This window comes from Athalia rosae, chromosome 4 (genome assembly GCF_917208135.1).
Source record: "Athalia rosae chromosome 4, iyAthRosa1.1, whole genome shotgun sequence".
Lineage (NCBI taxonomy): Eukaryota > Metazoa > Arthropoda > Insecta > Hymenoptera > Athaliidae > Athalia > Athalia rosae.
In genome coordinates, this window is record NC_064029.1 from 6,447,685 (window position 1) to 6,473,253 (window position 25,569).

The following is a 25,569-nucleotide window of genomic DNA, read 5'->3' on the forward strand; positions in this document are numbered from 1 at the left end:
GTTTGCCAATTCGAAATCGTGTTAAAAATTCAAAAATAATGTGTTTATGTTTGCGATGAATGTGTATGTGGTGTGTGAAGATGACTGATGAATTACAACATCTAATTAGAATTAGCATTCGAAAGCATAGAAATAATGAGTAGTCTAGAATCACTGCTATAAGCGAATATCTAGAAGCTTCTATAGAAGAGGCTATTATGAGGGGTGCGAAAAATTATTAAAAAAAAAAAAAATGTATATAATTTACGAGGCCGTAAGTAAAATAGTATACAGAGAAAAAGTGCGAAGAAAAATTCATTACGGATAATCTCAGGCTACGGGGACTTTACCTATTGCGTGTATCAATGCCTGTTTGGCTCGTATTGCTAGAACAGTAAAAATATATTATGTCGATTGTAATTCCTGTGTTCATAATTTTCTGCTGGAGATTATTTGGCAAATAGTGTAAGTATCGCACGAAAGATATTTGTACAAGTTTTCGTATATCATGAGTGTGTACATTTCTGTAAATATAATAACGGTAATACTTTACATGCAGTTTACATTCATCGTACGTATAACTGCGTGCAATTAGAAAATTGTATAATTAAATTAATTACACCTGGAACCTCGACGACGTCCATGCACCGAGTATAGTTTCGATGTAAATCGGACATGATCAAATGCAGAAAATTGGGGCAATTGAAAATCAGATTCTACGCGCCCTTCGTAATCGGGGGAACGGAGGTTGAGACACTTACGTTCGATATTACATCCTTCGACGGGCTTGGAAAAGACCGGTTTTCCGGCGTCGGCCTTCGTCGTAAGGGCGAGTTGCGTCGTTCTCGCATCACCGCTACCACCGGAACCCCCGATCGCCGTACTGTACGAACTCGTCGTTTCGGAAACCAGTTCCGACCCAAGAGCAGATGACGATGTTCTCGACGCAGTTGCCGAAACTGATGACTCCGCGTACGATGATACGCCATTGCGACTGCTTGACACGGACGAGTACTCTACAGCAGTTAGCCGAAATGAAGCGTTAAGCTACGCCGTTAAGCATCTGAGAAAATCAGCCACCCGTGGATACCGAGCTCCCATCGATTACTCAGCTGTCTTCGCGTTCCGAAATTTTTCTAGACCATCGCGAAATTCGTGTAAATCAAATTGGCGCCGGAGTTGGAGAGGCTCGGTACCGACGAGGTGCTGAATTTAATTTACGTGAAATTCAATCTTGCTACAGTTACTCATTCTACTATGTTAATACGATAAAAGCTGCAGCGATGCAGACTACCTGCGCATTCACGATAATTAAAATATGAACAGCGCTAGATTGATGTGAACTTCGAAGGCTGCTACTGTGTAAAGATATAGTACATGGATTTATCATGCGAATAGGAAGTTTCACGATTACCCTCTATCACTCTGGATGAGGCGGAGCTGTACCGGCTGGACGAATATTGCCCCGACATGTTGTCGCCTTCCTCTTCGATTTTAGCTTTTTTAACACCCGATTCCTCCGGGGCTCCGATCACCTCCTTTCTTTTTTCTGTCGCTTGAGCTTCCTCTGTTTTCAACTTGACCACCGATTCCTGTTTCGATAATTCTGGTTTCGGAGTTTCTACCTTTGCGGGTGTTCCCGCCGTGGGTTTTGGTGGTTCGTATTTAGGGGGTTCGACTCGAACTGGTTCAGCTCCGATTTGGCCTTTCGAATCCTCCGGGACTTCGGTGAGCTGTAGATCGTCAGCGGCGTGTTCCGCTAATGCGACAACATCACTCGCGTACTCGCGTATTTCCTTCAACCAATATTGTTTGACCAGGTCTTTGTGAGCGATCAAAGTAACGGGATAACCCGGTGTACTTGGAGTTGTGTGATGCAACTCGAAGCTACGTTGATCCTCGGGATGATCCTTCACTTCTACTTCCGGCAGCTGAAAATCAACCGTAACGATTTGCAGGAAAATTTCCAGGATCACAAAACTGGAGAGGGGGTACCAGAGGATACGTACTCGAATAATATCCTTCAAGACAAAGACGGATCTGTCTTCCGAAATGCGTCTGACCTTGCAAACGAGTATCCGCGCTTTGAACAGGAATAAATATCGCTCTTTGCTCTTGTTATCTTTGTCGACGACACTGAACCACTCCTAGAAAGGTGAATTCAAGCCGAATTAGAATCCAAAAGTCCAGTATGGACGGAAGATGGAAAAACTAATACTCCGCTTACGTGAGTCAACAGTCTTCCGAGCTTGTGGATATTTCCTTTGTATCCTTCGATGTTACTGATGAAAGTATTATCGGTTGCTCTGTGCGGGATGCCTAGCATCAACTCCAGAGCTTTCTGGAGGTCGTCGCAGTTTTCGCCTAGCCGGGTCGAATACTTCACCAGCTCCTTCAAGATTTTTCGACAATCAAAAATTCACCCTCGCACCAACAAAGAAAAAAAAAAAAAAAAAAACCTATCACCCGACGACATGGATAATTATATAACTTTCAACGGCTCGGTGCAAAAGTCGATGATGATCTCAAAATGAGCGCACACACATGTCACGATTCCGCCCTTGAGATAGAATGCTCTTTATTAAACCGTTCCTTGCTCGACTCCCATCTGCATGAAATAAGAGTATGCGCATATATATTGAAATGGGAATCGCGTAATTTCTCGGTTTTTCTCCAACGTCTCTGAAAAGCGAGAGACAAGGAGGACAGACGGTGCGCGGAGATGACCACGAAGATGACCTGTTTTTAGCGCGCTAAATCTGTCCGGCGCCCACTCCTCTCTCCTTCGTGTATACCTCTTTTACTCCCCCGTGACACCCCCGCGTTTGCACGTCGCTAGCGTAAACATTCATGTCACAGTCTTATTACCTGTGCCCCGAACTTTGTGTCACTCCCAAATCGTCGTCCTACACGTAACATTATACGCATGGTCGCCCCACACGCAACGTATTTGATAACGAATTTTTAGGGAAATATACTAGAATGGTTTTTGGAAATTCTCAGCTACAAAAAATTTGCAGATAATGCAGAAGAGGTGTCAGTATTGCAGCTGAAAGTTCATTTTTTCAGAAGAGTATTCAACCATATATGGACGAACGTGATCGGATGCAGCTGGATCGTTTCATTGCGTAGAGTTTGGAAAAATTCGACGTTTAATCTTTTTTCGAATCCCGAGATGATGCGTGGTTATTAATATCACTTTATTGTCGCCCACCGCCATTCCAAAAGTCCTATATCTGTCATTAATGTATGCGTAGCTATAGGACGACAGCTCGACCTTTCGTTATTTGCAGCATATGTTCCGCCCGTACCTACGTGTGCAGGACCGATTCGTACGAGGGAAGAGAAAATTCGGTCATTTTGCGCTATTCGCCGGTTCGCGCTGGGATGACATACATATCCGTATGAAAAATTAGCGATCACAGCGCAATTCGAATACAGATACAAATGAATTATATTACACGCGTAGATGATGTGTAGATATTATACTTTCAAGGCAACGTATTCTCGCAACGTGCAGCTATTTTTACTCGTCACACTAAAATCTGAGGCGGATATATAGGTCAGGCACGTCCGATGCTACTCTTTCGAAAGAATTTAGTATCTCTTCGTTATACATTCGCTGTTAATCTGGCCCGCTGCATCCTATTACATTATGAGATTGCCAAAATGATCCACTTGTACCGAATTACCGACGTTGCTTCGTTCGCGAGCAATTTCTTCATGCGCAAAAAATTAAGAGTAGGCGGACAGCCCATTGTTTACAGATTCCATAAATAATTATCACAAAGATCAGGCTAGCCGGATCCACCGACAAATTTTGCTACACTGGTCGGTGTATTACGTCTACCAAAACTGCAGGATTTTGCCGAAAAGATCGCCTCAGCTGTTCGAGTGTATTTTTGTCGAACTTACATAAAATTTATCTGGAATTTTCTGCGAATAAAAAATTGTGACGGCCCCGACGTCACCGCCAATTTTACATGATTATTGTTTTCTTCTTTCAGCCGTTCGAACCGAGCTTTCGAGATCCTGACGGTTCTTTGAAATTTCGTATCCGATAATCGCCACAGTCGCGGAAAGGACGCGAGGGTGTCGGTTACTGCATTGGATGATTTTGGATGATCTCCAAGCGAGAAAATCCGAATTTCAAAATGTGTTTTGCGTTACGAGTAATTAAATGAAATCGATCAATTTTCTACGGTGGGGACCAGATTCGCCGAGGCGTGGCCTGTGTACCGGGTAGGGCATTTTGCCAGATCTTGTTCATCAGGTTAGAGGCAAGAAACTCGGCGAGTCCCCAAATATAAATTCACTGTAGGGATTTGAGAGTGTGTTGAATAAACTCGATAAATGTACCGACAACTGTTAAAGTTAATTACACTACTCGGTATAGCGGGTACAATGAATTACACTGCGTGACGTTTTGAAGCTTGGAAGTATGTAATTGTCTAATTTTCACGATCGATCTGAGATCTTACCTTAAGAAGGAGCTGGTAGTCGTTTATGCGTTGTATGGGGAGCTTCAAATGCTCCGAAACGCTCTTGTCGTCTCCGAGAGTCTGGCTCAGCTCCTGGACAGAAAGTGAAAAGAATTTTCAAATAGACTCTATAAATACGAGGGCGAAAAAACCGAAAGAAATTTGTCCGCGAAGTTCGCTGCGCAGTGAAAAATATAAAGAAGCGATCGACGATTCGCGTGTCCTGCATTCACTGATCGATAAAGTCTAGTTGGCCCGATGCAAGCTTGTTGACTATACAAAAATTGTTCTAACAATCGTTCGCACTCGTCTCACTTTGCTTTGACATCTGGCTAACAATAAGATGAAATAAATTGGCGGTCATATTCAGCCCTAGATTTGCCCGTAAATTTTGTCCTTCAAAAGACAACCTATGGTTTGTCTCGTCCTGCCTAAATTCAAAGAAGGAACAAACTCCAATTTAACAAAATGACGTAATACGCGAAACGTAGATTTCAGGATCCCCCACTGGATTTTGTTGTGACACTGTATTTATACCGATTTGAATTTATTTTATGCATAGTGCTGAGATGCTCTTGTCATCAAATAAATTGTTGGATGAAAGCGATGCTTTAATCTTGATGTTTGATTCGTTGGTCAGGTGAAAGGACTTTGAAGTGTAGGACGAAAAGTAAATTTCAATGAGAAGACGGTGACCCGATCTTCTCGACCTGGACGTCAGCCAGGGGTCCGATGCGTTGAGAAAATCGTCCGCGGAACCGGAAAATTCGGAAGGAAAATATTAAAAATTTTATCGCTTTCGATATCCTCCTGAAACGGGGGTAAAAAACATGGTACAATTCGCCGTTAGTGACTTCGTAACGAGGTAATTCGACACCGAGAACAATCATCAAGCGAATCACGTGTATTTTTGGCGCAACCACTTTTGACACTCGAGAGACGGTAGTCACCACCAATCACCATTCACCAATTTCGTCACGCGGTAAAGGGGCCACGAATTACGCGGGTCGCGACCGAGGCGATTAAAATAATGGGAGGGGATCGCCGGGGGGGAAGATCTCTCCTCAACCTTTACGTAAACAAAACACACCTTAGAAAGGTCCAAGGGGACTGACGCTACCGTGACGTAGCGGTATGCCGGTTTGGATAGAGTACGTGCTGGTCGCAGACTGGATCACGATTCGCGGGCGTTTGTGGATACGGCAAAAAGCCGGTGGTGGTTCCCCCGCAGTGATTCTTTGCCACGCACGGCACCGTGCAGAGTCGAGGAGGGATCAGGAGGAACAGAAAGAGAAAGACGAAGGTGTAGAACCGATACGGCTCTGGCTATACTTAGACAGGGAGAAACTGACCACTACCCAAGATCGGACCGTCGAGACGGTTCGCGCCACTTCTTTGCACTTCCGAACACACAAAATTTCGCGACATACGCGCTTTTGCAAGAGTTTCGATCGCCGTTTGTATCGATCAAATTTTTTTTCTCTCATTTATTCGACTTAAAACGGAAGATTATGTGAAAAAAAAATCACCGAGATGACAAATGGGTGTAGATATGATTTATTGTCATCATTGTCATTTTTTTTTGCTTGGGATCCGTCGAAGATTAGGTGATTAGATGGAAGGTGTTTCGAATGATTCAGTCAATTGAAAGTTGGCGAGTATAACGGCCCGATTCAAGGTGCTCTTTGTAACCTCTACTAATTCATTTTCACCACCGGTATGACGTCGTGAGTTTAAAGTGCGAAGACGTCACAGGTTGATATCGCCAGCATTTCATCGCGATGTAATTAGCTGTCGTACGAAAGAGATGAGAAGACGGAGACGGAGGAGGAAGAAAGAGGAAGACGCCGGATGATCATTCGATAAAAATAAACGCTTCTATTTCGAGGGCTGGATGGGCGCCCGCGCGCTTTGGTTATTATGTAATTGTAGATATTCGCCGATTTCGATTGTTTAATATGCGAATTCGCTTCGGCATCGACACACGATTCGCCTATAATCAATCAAATCGAACAATCGCTCAAAAAAACCGGGCCCGAAATTGAAAATAAATCAACAAATCTGAGCACATGAGTCTCTCCACGGCTAAATCGTACGTGGATCAAATTTTGACGTGATAATAGGCTGCTTGAATTTGAATAATGAGACGCATTCCGGGTATGAAGTAGCCCATTGACCATCCGCGTCAAGGGTAATATATTGTCTGGTGCGAAAAGACACGTAGATATAGATATGGCACGTTCTGTGTCAATGTGCCAGTTGAAGATTAGGTGCGTTGGATGTACATGTATAGAATCCAAAATTAGATCGTGGACCAGTAGGTAATAAGACGTCCGTCCCGCAGATTTCTGCTTTATCCCTCTCTACCTTACTGTTCGTTATGAAGAAAGAATACTTTTTTCGAAAGCTCAAGCTCTGCCGGCGAACCAAAGTTTCGATTTCATATCGCTGTCCATGATTAACGGATTTTATTTTCAAACGACGAAATCGAATTCCGAACTCACCTCGAAATAATCCCGGACCTCGTCGTTCGCCTGAAGAAATTCCTGGGCGGATGGTTCGTCTCTGCAGTAAGCCACGTGCTTGTCAAAATCTCTTTCCTTTCGTAAAACAGAAAATACAATCGACCAGTTATTCGCAGAGAACATTCGATTCGAACACCGACGAGTTTACGGGGATAGAAAAATTCAATCAATCTCACCAGTCTCAAGAACGTCTTGCCCAGCATCCGTGGTTGGTCCGCGTAGTATTTAACTCCCTCGATCAACACCCTACCGAACGATCTAATTGAGAAAGGGATTAATTTCACGCCAAAAACAACCACATGCCTACCGGTTAAGGGTAGTTATAGAAATCAGCTTGGCTCAATCAGTCTTCGTATCGATCAAGTGGAAACTAAATTATAAACCAGGAGGAACTGGTAAAAAAAAAAAGATTCATTAGAAATATTATTCCGGAATTTTTGAGTAAAAATGCATTATTCGCACGGAGACACGTAAAACAGTGTCATTGGATTGTGCGATAACAGGTGGTAATAAATTGGAAACAAACTTCGACTTTGAAGATTTTTTCTAGTCAAACATTCGAGGTGTCTAATTAATTCAGAATTTCTGAACGCCGTAGATCGCGGCTGACCTAACGTTGACGCTACTACTAGCTTTCGTTCTCTGCGGCACTCGCGCAGTGGTAAGGTCAACGCTTGGTCAGCCGGCTAGCGAATTGGATCGAATGAAGTATCTCTTCTGAAATTATTCGTTGATATTTCTCGAGGGCATACTGAATACTTATAGATTTTTGGATTTCTATCTTATCTGACACGCCTGAAAACAGTTCTGGAAATTTCCAGGTTAAATATCTTCAAACTTCTTTGGAAGGAAGCTTACAAATTTTCTCGAGACAAACAAGTGAATCATTCTTCGAGAGCTGCTTTTACTTTCAATGAGTCAGATTCCGGAATAGAGAAGGAAAATTTTTGCTATTCATCTGAGACTAGAATTTAACGGAACGTTATGAAATGGATCTCATCGGCAATGAATTTTGATTGAAAAAAAAAAAAAAAAATAGGAATGTGACGTCAACAAGTCTAGGGAGGAAACAGAAGTAAAAAGAAAGAAAACTGAACACCACGAATCGCAACGGCGTCGAGGAAAACGGGGCAAACGATCACGCAGAAAATGCAATAATTCAAAACTTACGTATAGTTCTACTTTTGGACGGTTAACTATGATGGTTGGAATGATTTTTTTTTTTCATTGTTCATGTGTACCGTGTGTTTGATTTGATGGAATAATGTACGTAAGTACTTAATGGTGTACTCTACATTTTAATACATGAGCCTTGGTGATTTATGATTAGCGTATTTATAATGAGACGCATAATTTGTGCTTTTTTAACAGCTGTCGGATGTTTGAAACAAATGGTTGGTATAGTTCATTGTTGCGAAATGTCCTACTGTTTTCTTGTTTGAAATGATCGGTTTGTATACACCAGAGTAACTGGCACTTGAGAATCGCTATAATACTCGAAATAGAGATTGCCAAAATGTCAATCAACTTCGAAATCATACGTACGTGTTGTGAAACTCGGCTATTTGTTTGAGGTTCGTAAAGATGAGATCTTTGTTATCACGTACGGCTCGCGGTACTCCTTGATGGTCCAAAGGCTTCAAATAACGCTCAACCACCAATTGTATATCTTTGCCGAATTCTTCCTCCGTTTCCACCAGTTCCTTTATTACAGCTCTGAAAATTATCGAACAAAAATTTAGACCCTTCACTTTACCAATATGTTTTAAAAGTAGAGTCGATCATCGCTATAATTTATCGTGCGTATAAAACTAGGTGGATGATTTATCTGCGCTCGTAATCCGCCGAATATATTTTCCTCACGATTCTCTTCACATCGTATCGAAATTTGTTATCTGTTATTGAAAAATCAATGGTCATCCAAGATGAAAGAATTTCACTCACTCTCGACGATAATGAGAATCTTCGGGTCGCGTTTGACTCGTCAATGTCGAGCTTTCTTCGCTGACCATGGTCTGCTTGACAACGGCAGACGGAACCCATCCCTCTTTGCCATCGCTGGTTCGCACATACACCCTGAAAATATTTTTTTCAAATTAGCACGAAATCGGGGAAAGAGGATGACGAGTTTCATATTTTCGTCGCAAGTGATTTCCCAATCGCTTTAAACGTTTCGAGGGATTACAAATGATTCTGTCTATTTGTTTAACCGCTCGCTCGAAAACAATAGCTGTACACGAATTTCGAAATTCTAGTCATGAGTCAAGTAGAAGCGCATCGGAATGCGTCGAGCCAAAAAATGGAGAAAATACTTTCTGCTTCTTATGTAGTAATGCGGAATCGAGTGAGCAAGGGATTAAGTTGGATCATGTTTTCTGGCGATGGAACAAAGTTGGATTAGATTCGTCCGTTATTTATACGTAAGAAAGAGGAAAAGAGTCAATTATAAAATTCTAGATTCAATGCCAGATTATTTTGCGCCTGCTGAATGAATCGCTGGATTCCTCTCCGATACGACAACGTACGCAAGCGAACTCTTAGTCACTGTTCTAGTTTTACATCTTCACACCCACGTGTCTGATCTATTCGTATATTCTATACAATAATACACGATCTCTATCGAGAAACGGATATACCAGCTCTCTAGAAAATCCACGTAAGCATAGGGAAATGAAAAAGTCCTCGCTCTGATGCGTCTATTTTCACGTGTAACCGAAATACGCTCAATTCAAATGTTAAACGTCGAAAAGAAACGAGGAGATATCATGACGAGAAAAAAAAAAAAAATGATGGATACGCATACAAGTAATTCGTTGGAAGATAAAAGGAAGTATCTTTCTATTTGGTGGTCGTCTTGACACATTTCTGATCACGTGTGCGACATTCTCATACCACCTGTTACGTCGTTTTACGTTTCGATCAGCTGTGCCTCCGGTATCCGGGCAACGTCACGATGCACCTCTATAAGTATAAGTAGGTATAGATACCAGCTAGTCTCGTCGTACACCAGAATGAATATATAAACAAAGTCTATGAGAATTGGCAGCATCTCTTGCGTCAGATTTTCGCGCGGTCACGGTCGTATAATTTCAGTTTATTCCCCAGTTCTTCCCGATTCGTCGCTAAAGAAAAAAAACCTGATCACTTAACGCCCCGCTTAATGAAATTAAAAAGCCTTATTAACTTTAGGAAGTAAAGATAATTATCGTCTGATATTATTAGCCCTAGAAAATGACGAGAGAGTGCAGCGTAGGTCACTGACCCTTTCGTCGGTGACCAGCTTATGTCTCGACGTCCTTGACAAGTTCAACACATACCTGTCATTGGTACCATTTAATCTGATGGTCCCCCTCGCCCTTGGATCGGCATGATTTCGACGCGGTCGTACAGAAAGCTTGTGTTTAGCTGCAGAATTGTCCAAACGGACGCCAACGTCACCTCCGACTTCGAGGTCGGGGTCGGTCTTCAGTTTCCTATAACATTTTCAAGGTCAACGATGCCCTTGACCTCCGAGTGCTGTACTTGTTTATCCATCGTTTTTCTGTACCAGTTATCATACTTCGACGGCATGTATCGTGCAACTTCTAAGCGGATTTTTCCTTCACTCGCTGCGAGCAAGCATCATGCGCTTAAGCTTTTCTGATTTTTTTTTGGAAGCGCGGGCTTCGGTCGACGTGTCTCGACGATCATTTTCTTCGTGTTAGTTCATTAGCGGTTTGAGCAAGCGTTAATAAATTTTTTTCATAAATTGGCTTCGCTGCGATAATTCGAAGACCGGATCAAAGCGAACTATAATTATTTGAATCGTTACACTCCTAATGAGCTCGCTGTAATTGCTGGCAAATCATCAACACCTAGTTAATTACCAGCTGGAGGTGTTCGGAAGCTTTTAAATTGATCCGACCCAACCTTGAAATCGAATAAATTATCTTGAATAATGAGTAGAGAAAACAAACAAATTATCTTCAATCCCTGTTGACTTTGGCATGCGTTCTGTTTTTCCGCGCTTCTGGATTCTGCGGTTACATATTTTAAACGTAACTTATATACGTGTCGTCATAGGTGTACACCTTTGTGTACAAATATCTCCGCATGGATCTGTCTAAAATAAGCATGTCAGGTAGTTTATCGCGTTATTTGTTATTGAAGCAAGCGTGAATTGCAGTTAGAATTAATCGTCGCTACTAAATAAAGCTTTTTTTCCAGCCGTTCTCGTTACTCTGGAAAACTGTCATGAGCCGCGGTGATGGAATACAAAAATAGATCCGCTATGCTCAAGCTGCACTGGGAAATCATAGAAATTCTTTAATAGAAGCTATGCTTGGTGACCCACGTTAAAATATACAAACGATGCTATTCGTGATGAGATAACGTTGACAAATATAACTCGAGTTTGTACGAACGAATGATCGTTTCAGCATCTCGTACGTTCCAAAGTTTGGAAAAGCAAAGAAAAAAAAAAAACGAAATAAAAAATATGATCCAATTTCCAGCAAATGATATTCGAACGTGCTCTACGAGCGCGTAGATCGTCGACTATGTTTTTCACGCGTGTGTACGCATGAGTTTTCTACAAGCGAGGCAATCGGGTTAACGGTTGCAGCATGTTTAGACGGATTTATGGGCGGACTTCGTACGAACTCATAGCACCGACTGCATCCTGCAGTTCGAATTCTAATAGCGGTATAACCGAGATCGTGATATTTTAGGTGGAAATTTAGACGTGAATATTTTTTCACCAGTCGAATGACGAGTGTTCACGGAGGGTTAAAATCGATCAAAAGTTTGAAAATTACCGAGGCCTCCGTGAAGTACATTCACGAGATGTTTGACGTCGAAGAAGTGCTTGTTGTGACAAGCCTCACTTTTTTTCCACGCTCTCCCAATTGCAAGTAATTTGTTGGCTGCGGGAACCAGCCGAATTTTATTCTCTACTTTGCGCTGCGTGGAAATTTCCAAGATCCAATAACCTTTCGGTGAACGTTCGCTGATTGCTTTCAGTATTCACTCTCAGTGGTTGGACAGTTAAACGTTCGAGCGAAGTTGTTGGCTTCCTTCGTTCGCCGGTCGACACGTAAAAAGTCTCGAAGATATTCGGGTAAAAATACTGCGTGAAAATAAGCAAGCTGAAGAGCAGTCGGGGCAACGATCTTTGCGCAAGATTGAGATGCTGGGGTACGCGAAGAGTTCGCCATGGTAAACGCCGTTGCGCGAAGAATTGTGCTGGAATTCACATCCTTTTATTTCTACGTTCTCCAATCTCATTCTTCTTCTTCTTCTTCTTCATTTTTGTCTCCTTGGAAGAAATGTGAGACTTTTTTTTTTACCCGCAGCGAAATTCGCTAACCGGCCCATATCGTGTTCCGTTCCGTCATCGATGAGATGGATCGGTCGATTGACGTGGCGGATAATTTGATGTCAGAAGAAAAGTAATCGCTGTTGAAATTCAGACCGTGGATATCGAAGACAAATTCCGTCTATCGTACGTTGGAGATATCTTTACGATACCAATATTTAAAACCATGAGGGCTATGTGGCGAACATAAATTTGAGTTTGGATTGCCGATGGGAAAATCGGGAGGGTTATTAATAGAGCGACTATAATAAGCATCGGTAAGCTAGCTGAAGCTTTGTGTTGTTAAAAAATCGAATTTTGTTAGTCAACTTGCCGGCTATGAAAGCTGCCGGTGGGCAGGTACCATGTTTGGTTATTTTTTTCGTTAATTCTATTTTCAAGCCAGTCCTTGGTTCCGAATAATAACTGAAACGATTCGCTAAAGACCCGTCGCATTGCGACTAGTCAGAAGTTCATTAATTACGACAAAGCCATGCGATACCTTGTCTGTTATTGTTAGGAATGCCATGTTCTATGGTTAGATATTTATAGATAGTCACAAATAGCGTGTACCAAAATAGTTCTTAAGCACCGAGTTACCGCGAGTCAACGATCTGACCATGTTGAAGATTTATCTCTCGCGACGCGGTGGTTTTGAAGGAGATCAAATTCACCCAAGACTTGCAATCTAAATGGAAAGAAAAAAAAACGTGGAAAAACCAGCTTACTTTGCAGACTCGGCGTGTTCCACAGCCTCAACGATGTCGCCGACGGCTACGGAAAGTCCATCCTCTCCTTCCGCCTTGTAATCCTGGATTACTACGTAGTGCTCGGAGGAAACCTGGAATACCAATAAATAACGTTTACCCTTTCCAGTCGGTTTGGTTTCGGACGATCGATCTCGCTGAAATCGATACGGTTCGAAAAACGTGGAGTGTCTGAAAGGTCCGGATTATTCTGAGCATTTAACGCATCGCTCCTAGCCAACGTCATTACCGACTCGCAGCTGTTATTGGGGTGAAGACTGCTTAACCTCCGGAAGCTAGGAGTATTTTCTCGGCTGGCTGAGTACCCTCCAAATTGTTCTGACCTCGAGAGACTCACTCCGCTACTTTCGTGCCTCGTACCGTTCGCGACTCCCAATCCGTCGAGGCTGCTCGCAGACGTTACGGAAATGTCACCGGTTACCGTAGACACCATTTCCGCGTCCGCGTCTTCCTCGCGAGCTACCGGACAGCAGTACATGGAAAATTTGTGCGCGGTCGGTCTGTTCAAACGAAGGGCAGAAAAAACGTGGAGAGGTTCGAAATGGCTGATACCGTCCTCGTCAAGAACGGTGTAAGATACTTGACCGGTGAGAACAGCTCTCGAAGCTTCTCTGGGAACAACGGCCTGCATGCCTTGCTTAAGTATCATGAAAATAGCCGACGGCTTGTGGTTTCTTTGCATGAGAAATTCCTCTATCGCTAAACTATTCTCCGCGTGCAGCAGGGCAGTTGGTACATCGGCCGAAGACTGGAGCGGTGCCTCTTCCGGAACTATCATAAGGGCTGCGCTTTCTCTGACTAGAGCCCGGAGCCGAGGATCCGACCTTGCCAATTCCGGGTCACTGCACAGGTCTCTGAGAGCTCTGCTGAATTGCGGTCTCTGTTCGGCAAGCTGTCGCATGACGGTGAGCCTCTTCAAGATGTCGACGGTCATCCGGTCGCCGGACAAGGCGCGCGTTGATTTTTCGTCCGAAATTACTGCCAAAAGACTGCTGGCAGTTGAGGACATACCGAGTGCTCTGGCAAGGCCGACAGCTTGGAGCAGTAACTCGCGGACGTTCGAGCCGTCGTCGTTCAGAAGTTCTTGGACTTTCAGTTCGCTGGATTCACGGACTGCGTGGACGATCGCCCTGTGCACCGTTTCCGCCGCTTCTTTTTCCGTGAATACACCCGCCGCATCTTCGGTAACTTTCCGAAGCACCCGGGAGACGAGGTCCGGGTCGTTTTTGGAAAAGGTCCTGAAAGCGGCACCCACCATATCGCTACCGTGCTCCTCGTCGAGTACCGCGGATAATCTATCCAGGACAACTTCGTCTTTTAGATATTGGCCCCCGATCGTCGATCTCAAGATATCTACTTTGTTACTACTTGCCTCGAGTAAATCTAAAAGAACGCCGTGGCAGACGACACTTCGATTTTGAGGAACGAGCAATATCTTGTGAACTTCTTCCACGGCGTTTTCGAAATTCAATGAATTTTGTCTCAGTAGAACGTTGAAGGATTCGCTGATGGCTGAAAAGACGTAATCTTGATCTTCGACTTCGCCCGACGAATTTTGCTGACTTATGGCTAAGGCAGCTGCCATCACAGCGGCTTTGACCGCTTCCCGAAAGACGTCGTCGATTTCATGACCGTTCTGCTGCCATTCCTCTTTTTCCCCGTTTGATAAAAGTCTGTGATTCGTTGGGGAACCTCTTCCGTTCGCCATTTTTCCCGGTATATTTTGCTCCACGATATTACTTGCCAGCCTCGCTACGGTGGACACGACCTGGGCCATTTTTACGGCAGCATTTCCCTGCAGCCCAAGTTTTTCAACGATTTCCAGAGCGTGCTCGAGCGCTACAGATCTCGGGTCAACGTCCACGTCAACCGCTGGTAATTCGGTCGGAAATTGTCGGCCCACGGACATTCCTGCCTCCGACAGTTGTCTCAGCATCCTCGCGTCGATGCTCATTTCACCCCGATGTCCCGCCGAAGTCGAATCGTAGCTCAAGTAATGACGTGGTCTCAGGAGTCGCAGTTCTTCCGGAGTGACTTCGAAACCCTGAACGGAGAATTCGAGTCCTCCCTCGGGAGTGTCCGTCAGATCCGGCGCGACGAATCGAGGACCTTCTTCGGTTTGTACGATTTGTCCCGGAACAAAGGTCACTCCGCGGTCACCGGCCTCCACCACACGACCGGGAACGAATCTGGGCCCGTCCGGAGTATCGACAACTTGACCAGGAACGAATCTGGACCCTTCGTCCTCCGTGGAGATCACCTGACCCGGGATGAAAGTGGGCCCCGCTTTCGTCTCGACGATTTGCCCCGGTACAAAACGCGGTCCATCCGCGGTTTCCACAGTTTGCCCGGGTACAAATTTTGGCCCGCTTCGCGTTTCCACCACTTGCCCGGGTACGAATTTCGGACCCTCGGTAGTTTCCACTACCTGACCGGGAACGAATTGTTCCCCATTTTCCGTCATCACTACTTGACCCGGAATGAATCCGTCGTCGGTCATCATACCGGGAACAAATCTGGCCCCGTCTTTGCCACCGCGAATCAAACGGCCTGGAACAACTTTTTTCCCTACAAGCGGTAAGCTTTTTACGGACTGTGGAAAGAATTCCACACCCTTGTCGGTTTGCACCATGTGACCGAAGACTTCATTGATCTGACTGGAGAGCGACAGAGTATTCGCCGTCTTTGGATCTATCGGTATCCCGACTGGACCGGCGTCGAGATACAGCAGATCCTCGAGATTTTTCGCGGCTGCGAACTGGAAGCTTTCGTTGCCATCCAAATACTTCGTTATTCCCGGTACGAATCTTTCGCCATCGGGGGTTTTTAATATCTGACCTTCGACAAACTTTCGCCCTTCGGGAGTCTTCAAGGTCGTTCCCGCGACGAATTTAGGCCCCATCTCCGTCTCGACCGTGACACCGGGTACGAATCGCGTCTCACCGCTATTCACGGTGACATTTTGCCCCGGTACAAAACTCGGTCCTTCCGACGTCAGCATTGTCTGACCGGGAACGAAAGCCGCGTCACCGCGAGGCGACGTGACGCACTGTCCGGGAACGAATTCCCAAGATTCGCCTCTCTGCACACTCTGACCGGGAATGAACAGGTGCTCACCGTCCTCGTTAGTCAAAGTTTGCCCCGGCATGAAGCATCGACTGCCGTCTTCCGTCACGATTGTCTGTCCAGGGATGAATTCGAGCCCTTCCGTTACCTGACCGGCGACAAATTTCGGCCCTGCGTCAGTCAGTACGGTTTGCCCTTGAACAAACTTAGCCCCATCAACCGTATGAATGGTCTGCCCTTGAACGAATCGAAGACCGTTTTTCGTAGGTAGCGTTTGTCCGGCGACGAACATCGGCGTTTTGTTGCCCCCTACTTCGGTCGCGTCAACGATTTGGCCAGGAATAAGAATCGGCCCGTCAGGTGTAGCCACGGTGAATCCGGGAACGAATGCGGGTCCATGGGGAGTTTCTACGGTCTGTCCAGGAACGAAAACTGGACCCGAAGGTGTTTGGATCGTCTGTCCTGCAACGAACCGCTGAGCTGATTTTATATCGAGTTTCAGGCCTCTCACTTTATGCATTTCCGTTTGAACACCCGACCCCATTTTCTGGACGAGTTCGGGGATCTCGTCGATTTGCGGTAGCGTTTCAACGGCTTGTCTACCGACAGCGTTGAACTTGGTGATCACATCGGACGTCAGCTCGAGATCCTGCGAAGAGATATTCATCAGGGCTTCTTGCAGCGCGGTATCGGGCTCGGCGTTCAACGGCGTGAAAGGTGTGACTACCGCGATGGTTTCCAGTCCACCTGCTGCGTCATAAATCGGAGAACCTATAGTTCCGGTTACTGTGTTCTCTAAATTTATAGTTTTTGCATCAGCTTTTATCGGATGGAGCATTCTGTCCACTACCGGAAGTCCATTCGCCGCGGCCGCTTCTGTTTCGAACGAGTTCCAGTCCCAGGCTTCCATCAAAGGTTTCACCAGGTCTTGCCACTCGCCCGAGGTTGCAATGAGAGATCTCCCGTTGGTTAGAACGTTCTCCAAGTTCACGTGTTTCCAGTCCTGAGTTTCTTCCTTCGCTTCCTCCTTGACACTCTGTAGTTTCACCTGTTTGACTCTTTTCAGCTCTTCTTCATCCGCGGCCCTCTCCTTATCTTCGAATATTTTTTTCGCGTAACTGAGTCCCGCCTGTCGTTTTCTCTTGCGTTTTCTCGCCTCCGCTTCCAGCCTCTCTCGTTCTTTGAGCACATCCTCTCTGGGCCCCAAGCCGTCGTAAAGATTTTCGTAGTTCTCCAAGTCACGAAAATCCACGGAAACGTTCTTTCCCTGTTTTAATCGTAGGAGTACCGTGTCGCAGTCTCTCGACAACATCACATCGCGTACGTCTCCATCGCGCACCGCCGCCTCCAGACTAGCTGGAAAAACGAGACTGCATCTGCGTTCCTCGACCGTATAAACAAATCTCGCGCCGTCTTCTTCCGGGGTGGATTGCTTGGCGTCCAGTAAATCTCTGAGCACTTTTTGCTGCTCATTTTCGGAATTCAATATCGGAAATACGTAACGGTAATCCTGCACGACGACGTGCTTCTTTTTTTCTCCGACGGTAACTCCTACGGCGAAATGATGGGGTCCGAGCCCGGAAGCATTAGTGATTTTGCATTTCGGTTTACCGGGTGCGTGAGCTCCGAGTAAAACGGGAATGTAGTGATGAGTCGGTAGCCCGTAAGATTTTCCGGTTATTCGACACCAGCGTTTTGCCGCAGCTGGACTGATCGGTGGAAGAAGTGGGAAGTAATTAGGCTTTGGAAGTCCTCTACTCCTTCCGGTGATCCTGCAATAGGACATTGTCCTCGCCTGACGTCCGCTTACCCTCTTATCTAATTCACTCTTTTTTTTAATTCTCTCTCCTCGAAGCAGTTTTTTTCTCGTCCTTTCGTTCTCGCGATTTTTTCTCAATTTTTTCTTCTCCTCACTAATTTCGTTTGACTGACATCGGTCGGCTAACAACTGTCCATCACACTTTCAGGCTCAACCACAAGCCTCTGACTAGGCTAAGTTTAATTCTAGTCATTCACCTTCCTGTCACAGGTTTCGTTCTATGAATAAACCAGTTAATGATCCTCCTCTAGGCGAACACTACCGAGCACTGGGTAAAGTTCGGAAACCTTGCAGATAATTTCTTAACCCACGCAAACACGAATAATCCCTCGACTTCCTTGGAAATACCTCTTTGAACTCCGTACCACTGCTCCATTATATAAACACTGCACTATATTTCAATCGAACCACCTTGTCACTCGGGCTTTTCCTTATTCCTTGTATCCTATACTGGAGGATGGCACTTGAAAACATATACGATCAAAATTATGTACACGCTAAAAAAAAAACAAAGAAAATTAATTTTTTATTACAGTCTTTATCATTTCACAATACTGTATTGAGATCATAACCACTTCCAATTTATCCGTACGGTATATTTCACCGGAACATCATTTTTATTTTTGGTAATTTACTATCTATTTAATTTTAAAAATCACTTTTGTCCCCTCGTGTCAATTCTCTCGAACAGCAGGCTTCGTTTCTTTTGGTATTTCTTTTCTCATCCTAATCCGGTGTGAACGGATTTCGAATCGCTTGACAGTCGGATCGAAACAGATGTCGGCCAATGATTTATAACTCAACACTCTCCGCGGTGAAATCCAATTTATTTTACGACGAACGATCGAGTGTATACGTTTCTAATGCTCCGAACTCTATAGCCGTTTCAAGTAGTGAACGTTTAACAATCGATTAGCAACACGTTTTTTAAGCTCTGCGATCGTATATCAAAGCTTCCGAATCAACTCCACATCAGTCCTGGTATACATACATAAAAATTTTACGACAGTTCCCTTTATTTTAATATCTCGTTCTCGTTATTATCCCACATCTCGTTTTCACCGGTCGATATGATCCACGTTTCTTATTTTTTAACATAAAATTAATTCGTTTTCGTTTTTTTTTTTCTTTTCTTCTTCAGACTTTCTCCTCGTATGCGTATCGTGGCTTTTCACCGTACATTTCGATCATTCCGTATTTCTCATTCGCCGCTCATTTCGATCTCCAAGTTACGGAGATTCCAAGGGGTATGACAATTAACATGTCGAGGGATGACAGCTCGTTGTTGTTTCTAGTTGTTTTCTTTTTTTCTATTTGTTTTTCTCTCTCTCTTTCGTAATCGTCGTCGCGCACCGGTCACATTATATCTTCGACAGAATTTTATCGCGCTTGGTTCGATAGGGGTGGAAAAAAAAGATCTATATTACTTGACGCGGTCACTTCCCGACTGCTACTCGCTCCTACGGGAGAGAAGTGGCCCGTGCCTTAGCTTCCGCCGTACGTTCGCCTCGTGATTCTTCAGAGTCGTTTTCTCGGCGCGCTCCCCTCGAACAGAAATAGAACGGGCTGCTGCGCTCACTACTCTAATACACATCTTTAGAACCGTGGACCACCGTGGTACGGAAAACGTTTTATCACCGTTGCGACCCCCGCGCGTTTCGCGAAGGGAACTGCATGCTAATAACTTAGGGACTTTTTTTTAGAGGGAAAGAAAAACTAGGGGATCCTCCGACTCGGATGTTCAAAAACTACCCTTGGAAGCATTACGAAAAATATCAGACCCTCCAGTGTCATCTATTTTTTTTTTTTTTTAATCTTTCTTATCGCGGTCAAGGTGAATCAGGTCTCGATCCTACGTAGTCTAGGTAACGCGAAGGGCTATTTTGAAAATTTGCACAACTGAAACCAACAGTGAGATCAATCGAGCTTCTGATTCTTCGAAACGTATAACGAGCTCATGTTGCTCATACGGATCCTGCGATGAGTGGTTCTGACAAGCGTTGGATTTGAGATTATGCCTTCAAAGTGGATGGTAAAAATAGTTGAGTATATATCGGATGACATTGAATGTCACCTTTGTCTACAGACGATTCACGGGTTCTGCCATTTTTAGAATCGTAAGAATTGGGTGTACTAATTATAAATCCGCCTTATGTCAGACAAAAAAAAATGTCTGCCCATCCGATCGAACTGCAACACGAATAAGAGGAATACGCGTTGAGAGCAGCACTTGAAAAATAAAAGATCGTATGTTGATGGAATTAAATCGCGAAAATTTTTTTTCCTCTTTTTCGCACGCTCGAATCGACAGCTCTGTCATGACACCTGTCAACGATGATAAAATAGATTCGCGAGAATTCCAATGAATTGTGAGGTCGATGAAAGCGAATGAAAACAAAATTACGTCACGGAGACGACCGAAATCTGGAGCACCCTAGCTGAGTTTGTCTAACAGATAACAGGTATATGGGAAGTAAGTGCGAAATATTGGCTAGTTGGCTGAAAATAAAACACAGTTCGGGGCCTACGATCTTATGAATTTTGATATCCACATACTTTGTCATCGCTCTATTACAGCGGGGCAGTAAGTTACAGTAAAATGTGCAGTAAAATATATTACCGAATAATAGTTGGCACGGTCCAAGCAGCTGTTGATGGAACAGAGGATAGCCACCTACTACGAATTCTTATACGCGATGTCACGGTAAACCTAACGACGATCGTATAAGTCGCACGGTCGATTCTGTTCCGGAATTCTACGTCAAACGTCGTGAAATGATCGAGTCAAAACAAGAGGAGAAAAAAGAATAACAACCGACGCGACGATGTTTCAAAGGTCATCGGTTGTTTTCGAATACGTGAAATTTATTCTTCTGATTCCGCTGAATCGGTGAGGCCATTTCGTAATTACCTGAATGTCTTAGCCAAGAATCCTCGCAGGTGATAATGATAATAATTAATGGGGTCTCCGGTGCGCTAAATGTAGCAGTTTTTAGACACGTATGTTAAATGGTAAATCACAATGATTGAATTGGCGAGGATAGTGAGATATTTAAAAACCGATTATACTACGGTGTGCAGCGTGAAAATGTCCAGCTGTGATTTAAGTGAGCTATTAGGTTCACGCCTCGGTTACCCTTACCTATATTGGCACGTTCACGCGCTATTTTGACGGACTGCCAAACCTTACAGTTTTGGTTAAGCCGCTCTTATACCACGCCATTTATAATTTACGATTTCAGGATAAATAAAACGAGTCCACCACCGACCCGCGTTTCATAAAACGGTGGTTACCCCGCGCAAGTTAATTGTTGCACAGCTGAGACTCCATTTTTTTTTTTTTTTTTCTTTGTTCTTTCAACGAACAATATGCTGTGTAATTACACGACGGACCCCACCCTGTGGAATACCATTTATTCGACAGTTCCACGTGCGAAGCGAATTATTTTATTTTCACGCGTATTTGGCACCGACCCACCAAATCCTTTTCTCGTCCGTCAGATGACAATAAAATGATTTTCTCATGTCATTTAGAAAGACGTAAAATGTTCAGGCGTCATTGGAAGAACTCATCTGTACCGTGGAGACCCGCAGTACGTAGGGTATGCACTCGTATTCCGAGAAACTATAATTATAGAGACAGAAGGGAGAGCGTAAGAATCGAGTGACCCGGAGGCAGTAAATCAGAACGGACTTAAGGAATCCGGAAATTGCTGGTCAAATTCCTATAGCTAATATAATAGGGTATAAAAAATCAAGCGGACAAGAATGCCCAGCGCGTTGTACGATAGGGCATTGCGGGAGTGATTGGGATGGCGCTGAGTCCCCCCGGTTTACTTGACGCTTTGGCAGCGCACCAGAATCTGCTCAACTTCGAGACGCCGTTGGTTTTGGTTTAATTTAGACGTTCGCGCTACCGATGATCGCGCAAACAGTACAGAACTTTAGAGAGAACAACGAAGCCGAACGTGAGCGAGCTTCGGGGGGGTTTTGTCTTTCCTCGCAAGTTTGTATGATGTAACGTCTGTTTGGTCAGTCCCGTCTTGTCGGACACGGATTCCTCGGCTTTTCGATTAGTCTACTCTATCCTACATTCGAGTGGCTGGATGTCTGCGAATTTCGACCGCCGCATATTTTTTTAACCGCCCGGCTCGACGCAGGTGCAGGCTTGCCCCCCACAGCTTCCCACGCTATTTGGCAATTTTTTTCGTAAGTCGGATATGAGTCAGATGAGAAGAAATTGAAAAATATACTTTTTGTTGCTTGAGCGAAGAAAGGTTCGATTAATTTTCATATAATCTGAACTCACCTCGAATGAACTCCGGATTATCTCAGTCGTGGTGCTCAATTCTTCCGCAGCGTTCACGGTCTGCACCCCTCCGACCAATACCCGGCTCAATTCGGATGAAAATTCTAAAATAGGAAATTTTCAGGACGATAACTACAGCGGCGTAGGATATAGATATTATTAGACATTTTATTATACCAAAGCATTCATTCATTGAGGTAATGCCAAAATTGTTATTTTAGCCACCCCGTGCTCATACATCAATGTCGAGCCGGTAATAATAATGCCCAATGCTCCGAACAAATCTTTCGTTTGCTTCTCATGATTTACAACTTCACCCTCCATTCGGTCGTTGTTGAATTTCACATCGTTCGAACAATTCCATGTCAATTAGAAAAAAAAACACCGTCTGATTTCTCACCCTTTTTCCTCCTGGATGAGGAACTTGTGAAGGAACTGGAATAGGCCATGGCGTACGATAGATTCTACGGCATCGCCCTGCAGAAGATCATAAACTTATAAATTGATGATGTAAGCTAATGTGACAATTATTTAGTGCAGAAATCTTTTTTCCAATACTCAGATCGTGATTGAATTAAAGATTTCAATTCTTGTACAATTAATTTAATAATCGCGCTCTCGAAATCACCCACTCTGATGATAATTGAATGGACCGTGAGAAAAGCTACGCTGCTGCCATCCGCCGATGTTCTTAGGCAAGCGAGGAAAATAAGCTTTCGAAAGCTCTCCGCAGAAATCACTTTTTGGCAGTCGGTTTTTTCAGGAACGATTTTCTCGCGGTAAACGGAAAATGAGCTTATCGTTTCGAACAGACTGATTTATTCTCGACCAGGGGATTTCCAGCTTTGAAAATTGAGCTGCTAAAAATTCACCATCGAAAGCTCACGTTGTTCGCTTTAGACTGACGAAAAATAAAAATCCAAGCGCAGATGGTAGAAAAAATAGCGAGAGAATATTATAAGGGAGGAAGTCCGTCGAGATCTTATTCTAACAGGTTGCACATGGGAACTTGAGCACAGAAATTCCCAGAATGTAATATAACACACTGCTGAAGTGTGAATAGCATCAGAGTTTGAACGAACTTTTCGAGCCTACTGTAATTTGATTTTAAATTAGCGCTGAAAATATATCGATCTCACTGGAATTCAACAATTTTTGGGTACCTGACGGCAACGGCGTTCATCAAACTATTTCGCGCGACAACGAGAGTCGAGATGAAGACGGGGGAGAAAAAAAAAATCAAAAATTCTCGTCGAATCGAGCAGAGTTCAAGTATTTTTTACGGATCACCTTTACTAAACGGCAACACGTTACACGAGCCGGCAGATTCTATTTCCGGCGCGCGCGGGACTGAATCTTTTGAGGATTGGCTAGCTAGTGACCACACCAGGGAGTCTATCTGGCCGCATTTTCTTGCATTTCATTGTGAATTGGGTCACTTCCGTTGTCAAAATCAGCGTCTGCGATCAAGGTTCAGAGGAACTAGGCCCCCTGCCCTGACCATCGCTTTCATGCTTCAGGCGCCATTCTGGTACCCGTATGGATATTGCGGCTGGCTCTGGGTTAGCTGACGCTGAGACGATATTAGAACTGCCCGCCAAAATTCTGAGGCAAAAACAAAGCGAGCCTACCGACTTCGAGTCATCAAAGCTATCTTTCTACCGATTTGTGTTACGCGTACAGCTTATTGAGCATAAATAATAGTTAAAAACACCTGCTCTGCAGATACAAGATTTTTTTTTATTCTATTGAATAGGTCTCATATTTGAAAAATAGCCGTTATATTGCCGAGCCAAACTTCTTGGGGATTAAGGAGATATTTTAAAAATAAATGTCTCCGCATAACTGAGATTCCGTATCTATAAAATTTCGTTCAGTTGTGCAGATCGATTACTACGAAAAGATGATCGATGGAACGCCACGTGATTAATTGCAGTAAATTCCTCGCGATTTTTGACCTTATCGTTCATTAGGTGGTACGAATTTACGGAATATCAGATTAAAATTTGCCTGCAGTCGCGTGAATAAAATTATTGCGATGGTAATATCAGAGGATAAAACGTTGCAAAAAGATATAATATAAAAGTATGATTCATTTTTTAAGAATATACATTTTCCATTTGTTATAAAAACAATTTGTTCGTCAACTGACGTTTACGAAATAAATCCACATAAGATGTACAAACGGAGATCGCGCTGTAATCGGGGAGTACACAACACTGGAATGAAGTTGAAAATGCAGTTATCACAGAATTTAAAATCCGCTCGTGAGTAGGCGGTCCGAAAATATTTAAATCTGTCGGTACTCCGAATTACTCATTCGACACTTGCACAACACGAGCAATATAAATTTAGAATAATGACGTCTGGAAAAACGGCGGTAAACTCACCTCTTATAGCAAATAAGATATGTCTATACGAAATTGTACAATTTTATTTTATTTATTTATTTTTTCTTTTTTTTAATCAGATCGAATGATCTATTGACTCCGAAGGTGTTTCTAATTAAAATCACTGGTTGCTCGTTTACTTTGGCAGAATACCCGAATAAATCGAGGTGGTGGAGGGCCGGTCGAAGGCTATCTCGAGACTGCTACCAACGCCAGAAGCAAGGCGTCGCGACGCCTCCGTCTCTTGCCCGCTCTACGTGCACCGACATCAAACTTCCTATTAATTAAAGCCTAGCCAAGTCGATTTGCCATCGCCCGTGAGCCGTCCGATGCAAATTTTCTATCTCTTTAGAAATTCTCCCGTGTAATCAATCAGAGTGGAACTTTATAACAACGAAGCTTTCTCGGTGATATTTTATTACCGAACCTTCCGTTGCAATTTTATATCGCGTAACGTAACCGTTACATAAATGATGTGGCGCGGAATGTAGAGTGATTCGAGTTGTTTAGAGCCGGCTCCCCACGAAACGATCGTATCCAATTCTACTAATTTATTTCTACAAAACTACGGACTGACAGAATTGATGCGAATTGACTCGAGTTGACTCTATGAATTTTTTTTTTTTCTTCTTTTCCTTTATCCGAAACGCTAACTATCGAGCTCATCTCCTAATTGAGGTTGAATTCATCTTCATGAAGTTTGAAAAATCCGCCGATCGCCCGTGACGAATGAGTAAAAAGAAGCTCCATCGTCCACGGGGTAGAGAGGGCAAATAATTGCTTCGTTAAGAATATTATTCGCCGGAAGATAATTCCAAAATAGAATTCGCCAGCGTTACGAAATTGCTCCATTATCTCTTTCGAAATCAAACCTATTATTGCGTGAATTCCATGTACC

At 43.9% G+C, this 25,569-nt stretch overlaps 1 protein-coding gene across 8 annotated transcripts in view; it reads right to left on the reverse strand.

The window, feature by feature from the left end:
- LOC105692600 (obscurin) overlaps nt 1-24,865 on the reverse strand; it is a 40,902-nt gene extending 16,037 nt beyond the window's left edge. For 2 of the 8 annotated variants that reach the window (XM_020856202.2, XM_020856201.2), the window contains exons 1-13: nt 13,317-18,355; nt 13,049-13,161; nt 10,303-10,458; nt 8,930-9,061; nt 8,531-8,701; nt 7,162-7,243; nt 6,965-7,060; nt 4,461-4,553; nt 2,207-2,371; nt 1,989-2,126; nt 1,394-1,910; nt 741-995; nt 330-365 (exon numbers count right to left, since the gene is read on the reverse strand). In XM_020856202.2, coding sequence (XP_020711861.2) covers nt 330-365; nt 741-995; nt 1,394-1,910; nt 1,989-2,126; nt 2,207-2,371; nt 4,461-4,553; nt 6,965-7,060; nt 7,162-7,243; nt 8,531-8,701; nt 8,930-9,061; nt 10,303-10,458; nt 13,049-13,161; nt 13,317-17,939 — 6,577 coding nt within the window. In that variant the 5' untranslated portion in view covers nt 17,940-18,355. Of the gene's footprint in view, nt 1-329; nt 366-740; nt 996-1,393; nt 1,911-1,988; nt 2,127-2,206; nt 2,372-4,460; nt 4,554-5,550; nt 5,709-6,964; nt 7,061-7,161; nt 7,244-8,530; nt 8,702-8,929; nt 9,062-10,302; nt 10,459-13,048; nt 13,162-13,316; nt 18,444-22,281; nt 22,386-22,681; nt 22,759-24,671 lie in introns of those variants that run through there. The other 6 variants (XM_020856203.2, XM_012411893.3, XM_020856197.2 and 3 more) reach the window with 6 other exon arrangements.
- Between the last annotated feature and the right edge of the window lie 704 nt (nt 24,866-25,569).